The following is an 11,519-nucleotide window of genomic DNA, read 5'->3' as shown; positions in this document are numbered from 1 at the left end:
GATTTTCTTCCTGTGTCGATACTCGTTGCAGGGGGCCTCGCCACTCACAGCCCCACAAACTACATCGGCATCCTTTTCTCCACCTGGCCGATCAGCCTCACTTCCTCGCTCTCCAGCCGCTATCCATGGTCAAGAGAGGAGCAAGAGAGGTTTGGGGACCCCAACTAAGAACTATCCTGTACCAAAGTATAGGAACCCCCTTCAGTTGTTCAGGTCCCCAAAGAAGGTAGAGCACTCTCCTAACAAAAACTCAAGTCTGGACACACCAGCATTCCGACTTGATGACGAGATTGACATGACAGTCAAGATCGTCAACAAGAACGTGAAGAAACCAGGTTTCACCCCGTTCTGATGAAGATTATATTATGTGATATTAGACACTGCTTACCGACTGCTTTTCTTGCTTACTGTATGAAAAATAGATTTTAAAATCATTATTTGGGAAAATGGTTTTCGTCATCTGAACTCGAGGTCTTTCCTTCACGAGCCCGATAATAAGCTGAGAACTAGTGGCGAGAGAGACTGGTGCCACTCGATAAGCCAGTATAATAGCATCTATGACATTCAAGTACATTTTAAAGCAATTTGCCCTTGAGTATGATAATTATAACCAGTTTAATCTTGTTCAGCGTACTCGAAACCATAGGGTTACAAGGTTTTCGCTTCGATTTTCATCCATAAAAAGTCCTTATATTTTCGATTCTCTGCAGGCCAGCTGTGTTTAATAATAAATTAGATGTCCCTTACACGCACCTAGCGTACACACCTTACACAAATTACATAGCACCCTATTGGCTCTGCACAGTCACGTGTGCAGTGACGTGGGCTAATCAGACAGATCACGCACTCTAAACGTGATCTCTCCTGCTATAACCAAAACAAATCTCCTTCATAACGTCCATTGGACGCGCGCCAGTCACGTGCGGGCAGTCACGTGCAGCGTGACTGCCAATCAGATTTTGTTCTATTTTGAGCTGTGCTCTTATTATGATCTATTTTAGTCTGTGCTCGGGTCCTTATTTTACTTCCTACTTGTGTGGCCAATTGAACTGAAACGCTCACTTTTTAAGTTATATTGGCAAAAAAATAATTTCCGGTGACACTATAACAAAAAGCCCTATTGACTTCCGAAAGGGTACAAACGACTCGCAATAGCCATTTTTATATACAACTTATAAAGCAACGTGTGCACTAAAATGCATATTTTTGGGTACTTAAAGAAACCACTCAAACCAAAATGCCAAATTGACAATTTAGAGCTATTATTTTGCCCATTTCGAATGCCAGACGATCAAGGGAGGCAAGCTAAAGTTACAACTTTGAGAGAAGCCGTGTTACTCCGTTAAACTACATTTTATGGTTTAGATTTCTTCGGTTACAGGTAATTTAAAAGGTTGTTTGGCAAGAAGTGGCAGCTTGGGGCTTATAGTTATACTTTGCAGTTTGCGGTACTTAAAGACGTTGCTAATTACTGGCGTTTACTAGCAACGTGTTCCACGATTGGGTGGGTGGTACGGGTATATAACTATAAGTATATAGTTGACGAAATGTGTTTCAATTGCAATACTAATTAGGTTTCATTGGTTTGCAAGATATCCAAGATTTCTTGGAGATGCCCTAAAACATATTTCAGCCCTTTACTATGAAATTCAGGTTAATGTGCATTAGAAATGACCAGACTATAGTCTATAATACGATAAAACAATTTTTATGGGATGAGGATAAACGCGATGAATCCAACATCCGAACTGATCGTTGGAGATGTTCGATAAGATAACAGATAAACGCTCAAACGGCACGACACGCATTATGGATGTCTCTAGTTAGACAAGTAAACATACAATTTACAAACTCCTGCAGTCTGCCGTCCAGCTGTCAGCACAGCCGGGCCGGGCCCAGGAGATCCTGTCTCGTGATAGCAGTTTCAAAACGTATCGTTGCGGTTAACGAGAGAAATGGCGATTGGAGTTCACGACATGTTTGAGACAGCACGTGGGCGTGAACGCCGCGCGCTTCTAGAATAATCAGGAAGATGAATTGTACATCTGTGTAATGGCTAACACTGAACATTTTATTTAGTGTTTATGTTTCATATATGTTTGAACTACGTTTCCGGTTTAGATGTGAGATGGTGATACTTGTGAAATGGAGATTTAATAGTATCTATGAGCTAAGATGCTTAAAAATAGATCTATAAGTATAAAAATAGATATATTTATGCGCCACTTTAGTTCATGAAAATAAATGTTGTGTAAATAAGGCCGACACGTTGAACGTTGATTTGATGGTCAGGGACTCAGGATATATTATAATTAATTATATAAAAAAATAGCATTTTTGGCATTATAAGCATACTTTTGGCATCTAGTCAGTATTAAATTAGCATATTCAGATCAATACTCCCACTAACATTGTACCAATATCCTCAACTTCAAATGAGGCTACCGGACAACTGGACCCAATTTGGACTTTTTCTAGACAGGGTAGCTTGGGAAAATAATCTTAAAAGTTAAACCCAGTCAGTCTACCTAATTAACTTTGAAACGACAACTGAACCCAATCGTCAGTTAGAAATAACTAACAGATAAACAGGTTTCCAAATACCGCTCTAGTTTAGCTGCTGCCTGGTTTCTAGTTATAATGTTCAACAAAAATATATACGTCTTCTCCGTCTATTGAGACAGCTGCAATAACAAGGTTTACTTGTCTTTTTGAGTAGTGAGCTACCAGTTCACTAATGATATTGGGACAGCTGCAATAACAAGGTTTATTTGTCTTTTTGAGTAGTGACTAGTGAGCTACTAGTTCACTTATGATATTTTGACAGCTTGGTAATATTGACCCCAGGCAAAGACCTGCAACATATTCGCCCCATTCACCCAGCCTCATAACATGGCCAAGTCAACCCCTTTTAAGTGAGTGGGCTTACCTCAACTAAATATGGTATTGTAGTAGCGAATAGCCTGTTGAAAAGTGATATGTATGCAAAAGAAGCAATGGTCATACTCATAGTATGCCCTTGTGGTCTTGGTGGCTCAACAGTTGTTGTTATTTTATATCTCCGACCCAAGACTCAAGATCTGAACTATGGCAGGCCCTCCCTGCCATGGGATCTCCCTGATACACGAGATCTGAGCCAAGTAATCTGAGCAAAGTAACCTGAACCACTTTATTGGCTAGTGTCCGAAGTGGTCTTACCAACGAGGAGGATACTTTGACTTCTACCTTAGGGGTCCTTCACATATTACGTAATAATTTTTTGGAACATTTTTACCCCCCCCCCCCCCCCCTCCGCAATCAGTTTTACACATAGCTATTGTGTCAAAATTACACTAGCGTAATCATTCGGTGCCTGTTAACTGCGTGGGAACTAAGTTCAATTGGGCTCAGTTGTCGGTCACCCTCAAATGAACATGTCCTCAAATCAAAGTGCAAAAGAGCACTTGTCCTGTTGTGAGTGACCCTCTGTAAGTAGTGAGTAATGTAAGAATGTAACACCAGCCACTATCACACCATACAAACACCACTACGATCACTCTGCAATCTGCATCCATGTTTGATAATAATAATAATAATACAGATTATGGCCACATAGCCATCTCTACAAGACTCAACCCAACTGCACTCAACTCGATTGCAGTTCACACAATAGTGTTTAAAGATATCTTTCTAGTAATTGAAAAGTAACTGTTTATCAGGCAATTTATTAAATATCAAGAATTCACAAGAAACAAGCTGTTGATGTTTCATTTAATTTATTCCTCGAACGAGTTGTGAAAGAATATCATGTCACAAATAAGAATCCAGCGTACTCGACGTTTCAAAAGTAAAAGTTTTGGCAACTGAGCTTCTTCAATTAACACACGACTTATACTCGCTAAAAATCAGTAATCATAAACTTGGATTTAGACGTTCGACAGCAGGTCATAAATCTAAATCCAGACATGGGAGCAGATATCTCAAGACAATATCCATCAGTGATCAGCTATCCCGACAGTATTACTAATAACCCCAACTAAAATCATCACATCACCACAGTAATCAATATCCCACAATCACGCCACTGCAATTACCGTACTATTAAGTATTATGTATTAGTTAACAAACTGTTACTATGCTAAGTACCAGTAAAGCAGCACTTACAGATTGTCGGACCTCACTATGATTGTCATAGTAACAAAAAAAGAGGTATATTATCCGCATACACCCGGAGGATCAGGGACCCCTGTATCACGTGACTTGATCACGTCTGCTGGGCATGTATGATGTTGACTTGGTAATGGCCCGGAGACGCGAGTCTCATCGCAAATAACAGTGGTTGGGTATCTCGCTTTATAATAATAACAGGGGTCATACTTGGATAAGTTTAGGTGTTTTGCCGCTCCTGATGCAATTATTTGGCTCTGTGAATACATGTGGTTTTATTTAGGCTATGGGAGGGGCGTTTAGTCCTCTCAACTAGTATGGGCATGATTGTCAATTGTGTTTAGTCCTTTGAGTAGGATTATTGTCACTTTGACTTATGATGGAAGTGTATGGCTATTGGCTTGTTATTTTTTATAACAGTCAACGGGAGTAATCAAAATGAAACAAAAATTCTTCCGTTGAATTATAAAAGTTAACAGATAAAAACCACAATGAGATAATGTTAAAAATTGAAATAAATCATGAAAATTACAAATTCTGATAGCGGCTGGTATAAAAATAAAATAAAACTCCTAAAAATATGACTTGAATAAATAAAGTTACAGGCGTGACCCTCTTGATCCCTGGAAACTATCTCTGACCACGTTTCGAAGAAAACATCCGAGATCTAAACAGAGCCTACTTATAATTTCGAGGCAAGTGTCCACAAACACGTGTAGTCATGTTAATCGGAAATAACCCGCCGGCAGTGAACCAATCGCACTCATGTAGCACTGATTAGAGTTTTGTAACGTGAGTGATAAAGAGCTCTGAGATGGGAGGGAGCTTCGCAACTGTCTCAGTTTGGTTGTCATGGTAACATGTGTCTGGGTTTACCCTTTACACTTTACACCGTATCTCTTGCCAGCGTCATCCGTTGCTTCTTTACTGGAAATAAATAAAGATATAAGAGAAATAAGTACCTCACCCAACACCCAAGTGGAATAAAGTTTGTAAAGAGCAAACACATCCACTAAAATACATTAGCTGAGGAAACTAAAACTCACAGAAAATAAAAGAGGCTGAGCAAATAAACTCACTGAAATACGCTGAGCAAAAGAGCAAGTGAGGCGAACTCCTCGTAGGACGCCAACTGAAGAGGCTGTTTGAAAGTTGTCTGGCAAGATTTGTTCTTTTTCTTAGGTTCACCTCCCGGTCTCCACAGCTCGTCACTGGCAGCTGAGAGATTATTAATTAATTTGATAATTCATAATTTTATTGGTGAATTATACGTTAGATAGTAAAAGTTTATGCAACAAGTAAACAGCAGCTGAATAATTTTAGTGTACTGAAAAAGGTTCTAAAAGAGGTCTAATGGTTTTAAATTTAATTAAGTCCGAGTGAAAACTTATTTGAAATTTAATAAACTGAAAAAATGATATTTACCGTCATGATATTCGAGCAATGTTGTTTTAAGTTCGTTCACCTTACTAGCTACAGCATTCTTCTGAGATTTTCTAGAACCGGAGTTACTGCTTTGCGTTTTGCTCCCAGATACGCTACTTGAACTAGAAGTGGTTTTCTTTCCTGCTTTAGTCCTGTAAAATGAATCATCAAGAGATTTTGGCTTTAATAACCAAAAAATATTGTAGCTGAAAAAATACCTCTAAAATCTTGCTAACTAACCTCCTGACTAACCTCCTGATTAACCTCCTGACTAACCTCCTGACTAACCTCCTGACTAACCTCCTGACTAACCTCCTGACTAACCTCCTGGTTAACCTCCTGACTAACCTCCTGACTAACCTCCTGACTAACCTCCTGATTAACCTCCTGACTAACCTCCCGACTAACCTCCTGACTAACCTCCTGATTAACCTCCTGACTAACCTCCTGATTAACCTCCTTACTAACCTCCTGACTAACCTCCTGACTAACCTCCTGACTAACCTCCTGACTAACGTCCTGATTAACCTCCTGACTAACCTCCTGATTAACCTCCTGACTAACCTCCTGACTAACCTCCTGACTAACCTCCTGATTAACCTCCTGATTAACGTCCTGATTAACCTCCTGACTAACGTCCTGCTTAACCTCCTGACTATCCTCCTGACTAACCTCCCGACTAACCTCCTGACTAACCTCCTGGTTAACCTCCTGACTAACCTCCTGACAAACCTCCTTCGCTTTGCAGGGGGTGGTTTTAGGAGTGGGAGTGCGGGAAGGTGGCGGGAAGCAAAGTCTCCTCCAGGCGAAACCATCTGAAGAGGCAGTAATGTTAGTAATGTTAGCAATGTTAGAAATGTTAGCAGTACTAGTAATGTTAGCAATGTTAGAAATGTAATTATCTAAATGCCATCTAAGTTGTATAGGGAGAATTATTGCCCGGTACTTGTGCAATTAATTGATAGCTAAAATATGAAATGAATTTAGTTAAAATACTGTCCAGTAAGGATGAATAATGAATATTACTATTTCGATAGTATCTAAAATATGAAATGAAACATATTTTAACATTAAAATCTCACTCACCATATTACCCGGATGAGAAGTATAAGGAATCTGAGGGTAAGTCGGATCAAACACAAAGGATTGTGGAGTGGAAACCGGCGAGGGAGTTGGGAACGGCGAGTTGAAATAGCCAGCTGGTAGGTCCTGCTGTCGAAATGGGGTTTTAAGTCACGTGGTGTAATTAGACGTGGATAAGTGGTGTGATGACGTCACGTGGTGTGATGACGTCACGTGGTGTGATGACGTCACGTGGTGTGATGACGTCACGTGGTGTGATGACGTCACGTGGTGTGATGACGTCACGTGGTGTGATGACGTCACGTGGTGTGATGACGTCACGTGGTGTGATGACGTCACGTGGTGTGATGACGTCACGTGGTGTGATGACGTCACGTGGTGTGATGACGTCACGTGGTTTAATTCGACATGGATAAGTGGTGTGATGACGTCACGTGGTGTGATGACGTCACTTGGTGTGATGACGTCACTTGGTGTGATGACATCACTTGGCATGTGATGACGTCACTAACCTGGTTATGAGACTGGGTGTAGGATGGGTAGTTGAAAACAGGGAAGGGTAGTGAGTAACTCAGGGCACCACAGGCAGAGTTATCTGGTGGAAGTTTACAGAAAATGTCTTCACTGTGATCTCTGAAAGAAATTTATTAATGAGTAATTAATTATGACTATGAGTAATTATTTATTGTCATAATGAGTAATTAATTGATGAGTGATTTACCCGATTTAGTAAAAAGTAATTAATCAAAAAGCAAATAAATAAAAAGTAAATTACTAAAAAGTAATTTATTAAAAAATGATTTACAAAATATTAATAACCTCATTGAATATAATTAACAAACTCACAAAAGATCTGGTGACGGAGTGAGAGGTATATGCAGCTGGTCGTTTTCTTTATCTTCCTCAAATCTAACGTCTGGCTTCATCAAATGTATCTCTAATAGAAATTAAATTTATCAGTAGAACATACGCTTGACTTTTAGTCGTACGTTACATAAATTTTCGCCAGAAAAACTTGAATTATTGCGGAAATAAGTATTTCTATAGCGTATTTTTAGTTTCGATTTCCAAGTAAGAAGGTGACCGACCTCCTAGGTGGCTAACAAAACCACCAGCCAAATTAAATCCCACAGATTAAATTATAATCAGAAGGAAAGCTCAATAAGGAAGGAAGTTACAAAGTGACAACACTGAAGGAAATTTAAAATTTATATAGAACTATAAAATGAACCGTGCAACAAAGCAGTTTAGTGTTAGGAAGTGGAATATAGAAAGAAGCGATTACCAACTAAACACTCTAAACGGTCCAAATAACCAACATCAGAAACTGAGATGAAGCTGAACTCCAAACATCACCGCAAACCAACATCTAATGCGTTCTAACGGGTTCTGTGCGGCTTGCTAGGAGATAAAATGTTGACCGGTAGAATTCAAACAAATCATTGTGTTTGTTTTCAGAGGTCAGGATAACACCACTACGAGGACCGGCTCACTCTTCCAAATATTTCATTTTCATCTGTTTGCCGTTTTGTGGAGTCTTTGAGTTCGTTATTAAGGAAAATTTGATGATAATTGTATTGTTGTATGTTGAAATTTTTGATTCACTAAACACTAAAATACTACAGCGTATTCAGCTAAATAATCAGAATTAGTCGGATTGAATCAGTTGCAGTCAACTGAATCAGCTGAAGTTAGCTGTGGTCAACTGTTATAGTAGAGACTAGAGTGTGGCCGGATGTAATCATTATCAACAGCTGTGGTCGGATTCAATCATCTGTGGTTAAATGTAATCGACTGATGTAATCGATAATTTGTAGTGTCGTCAGATTAAAATATTTTCCCCAATATTTCCATTGATACTTGATACCAACCTGATGATTATTTGAAGAAACTACAGAAAACTGGTCGATAAATTATGAACGACAAAAATACAAACGACAAACGAACAAAATCAAACCACAACAATCCGAAATTTTTTTGTCAGATGGTTTTTGTGACATTTGAATGTAGCACATTATTTTTTACATCCTATATTTTTTAAGTAAGTAAGAAAATATTTAGTTAAACAGTAAAATGTTAAATATAGTGTAAAATGTCAGTGCTATATCCATATCATCTTCATCAAATGTTTTTGGTGAACATAAATATATTCTTAGTTGATCGTCAAGACTAAATTTTTTTATCAAAATATATCGATTAATGATAAGGTAACTTGAATAAAAAACCCCATTCGGCGTGAAATGGGTAATTATTAAAGTCTTAGACAAACCGCCAAAGATAACCTTTACTATACAGTGGACAATTTCCCTATAGAATACCAGTTTATTTTCATTACGTTTTGACCCCCCCCCCCCCCCCCCCCCCCCCCCAATCCGAGATATAACCTATAAACACGTGGGGACAAATGATCGTGGAACAAGATTTACGTATTTTAGAGGCTGGAAATTATGTTGCCATGTTTAAGCAAACTATTTTATGACTATGTTTTTTGTATGTGCTTACAGTAATTGCGTTGTTTTTTTCCGCAATTTCACCACTTTGAAAACATCATATACTACTCATATATATATAAATATTATGTGCCGCGCTACCGGGGCACCAGGAATCCTTTCGGTTTATGTTTACGCACAATAGAAGTCTCAAAGTTTCAATTTGACAAAAATATCGAAGGTGGACCGAAAGTTCGAAATGAAAAAACAACGGAACTATTAACTTCACGACAAAATTACGGCTACTTTCAGTTTAATGCATTAATACTGAACGCTACGGCCTCCCCTGTTAAAGAATGTCCGTAAATATATTCCAAATGAGTGAATACAACCTGAATATTATGCAATTAATTGAAGAAATACAAAACTAAGCACGAAAACAGCGTGTGAGATTGAGCTAAAGTTCAATGATTGGAGTGGTTAGCGCACACAAAAGACAAACGACATATAACATAACAAAAAACTGACAAACGGAAAACAGACGAACGAACGAAACGAACGAACGAACGAACGAACAAACGAACAAACAAACGAACAAACGAACGAACGAACGAACGAACGAACAAACGAACAAACAAACGAACAAACAAACGAACGAACAAACGAACGAACGAACGAACGAACGAACGAACGAACGAACGAACGAACGAACGAACGAACGAACGAACGAACGAACGAACGAACGAACGAACGAACGAACGAACGAACGAACGAACGAACGAACGAAACGAACGAACGAACGAACGAACGAACGAACGAACGAACGAACGAACGAACGAACGAACGAACGAACGAACGAACGAACGAACGAACGAACGAACGAACGAACGAACGAACGAACGAACGAACGAACGAACGAACGAACGAACGAACGAACGAACGAACGAACGAACGAACGAACGAACGAACGAACGAACGAACGAACGAACGAACGAACGAACGAACGAACGAACGAACGAACGAACGAACGAACGAACGAACGAACGAACGAACGAACGAACGAACGAACGAACGAACGAACGAACGAACGAACGAACGAACGAACGAACGAACGAACGAACGAACGAACGAACGAACGAACGAACGAACGAACGAACGAACGAACGAACGAACAAACAAACAAACAAACAAACAAACAAACAAACAAACAAACAAACAAACAAACAAACAAACAAACAAACAAACAAACAAACAAACAAACAAACAAACAAACAAACAAACAAACAAACAAACAAACAAACAAACAAACAAACAAACAAACAAACAAACAAACAAACAAACAAACAAACAAACAAACAAACAAACAAACAAACAAACAAACAAACAAACAAACAAACAAACAAACAAACAAACAAACAAACAAACAAACAAACAAACAAACAAACAAACAAACAAACAAACAAACGAACAAACAAACAAACAAACAAACAAACAAACAAACGAACAAACAAACGAACAAACAAACGAACAAACAAACGAACAAACAAACGAACAAACAAACATACCTGTGCTGTGCAGAGGGTCCATCATGTTGGTCGACATTGGAATGTAGTCATCAGTGGAGGGTTTGTGATCTGTCATCCCCGTCATATCTTCTTTAAGTAGCTAAAATAACACTTTTTAGTAAAACAGAACACTTGTTAGAAGTAGTAGAGTCGGTGAACTTTACTTCAGGCGGGATATTCCATCTCATTTTGAAAGTTCGATTAGTTTGGGTGAAACATAAGTATATTTTAGTTTGGTCGTCAAGAGACTAATAATTTTATTCTTACATCTAGATAATATTATTCGATTAAGGAACAATTGAAGAATAAAAGTAACCACCCCAAAAATCGGGCGATTGGAATAATTTTTGCGGAAACTCGAACAAATCTGATTGTAAAAGTCCTTCGACCCCAAAAACCCGCCCAAAAGATATACCTTTTCCTTATATAAGTGGTACAAATGGTTCCACAATAATAGTAATACCATGTATTTATTGTTTATAGCTTTTTAACGGCCGGTTGTTCGGGGGATTTGAAATTGATGTTGATGCTAAGCGTCAAGCAAACAATTTTATATCTAAACATTATTTACACCCATGTGTATTGTGCGTTAATAACAAGAATTGCGCCCGTTGTTTCGTTTAAACTTGGCGGACGCTAGATTTCCATTCACTATAACTAACTATAAGTACAAGCTCTATTCAGCTCACTTCATAATAATAATATCAAATATTACTGGGCCGCGCTCAGCCTGTTATTCCGCCGAATCTCTATTCGGTTTTTTATGTTTATGAACATGATAGCCTGAAGTCCCCAGGTAATATCAAATATTGATAAATCAAATATACAGTGGGTGGTGACCAGTAGATTTCTTGGCATAAGATAAAACAAA

At 38.6% G+C, this 11,519-nt stretch overlaps 1 protein-coding gene across 2 annotated transcripts; it reads right to left on the bottom strand.

The window, feature by feature from the left end:
• Positions 1-4,601: 4,601 nt before the first annotated feature.
• Positions 4,602-10,755, bottom strand: LOC134819965 (uncharacterized). 2 transcript variants are annotated; one of them, XM_063830131.1, is made up of 8 exons: positions 10,649-10,755; positions 7,501-7,591; positions 7,167-7,287; positions 6,658-6,783; positions 6,304-6,386; positions 5,572-5,723; positions 5,226-5,364; positions 4,602-5,073 (listed from the first exon to the last, which is right to left on the bottom strand). In XM_063830131.1, the coding sequence occupies exons 1-8, from the start codon at positions 10,731-10,733 to the stop codon at positions 5,019-5,021; spliced, it is 852 nt and encodes a 283-aa protein (XP_063686201.1). In that variant the 5' UTR covers positions 10,734-10,755; the 3' UTR covers positions 4,602-5,018. The 2 variants fall into 2 exon arrangements, with proteins under 2 accessions (XP_063686201.1, XP_063686202.1); XM_063830132.1 differs by having other exon boundaries at positions 4,607-5,073; positions 6,658-6,780; positions 10,649-10,749.
• Positions 10,756-11,519: the final 764 nt, after the last annotated feature.

This window comes from Bolinopsis microptera, chromosome 8, assembly GCF_026151205.1.
Source record: "Bolinopsis microptera isolate Bmic1 chromosome 8, MBARI_Bmic_1.0, whole genome shotgun sequence".
In the NCBI taxonomy this organism is placed as follows: domain Eukaryota; kingdom Metazoa; phylum Ctenophora; class Tentaculata; order Lobata; family Bolinopsidae; genus Bolinopsis; species Bolinopsis microptera.
The sequence above is the reverse complement of the archived record's forward strand: the minus strand, read 5'-3'. Positions and strand labels throughout refer to the sequence as shown.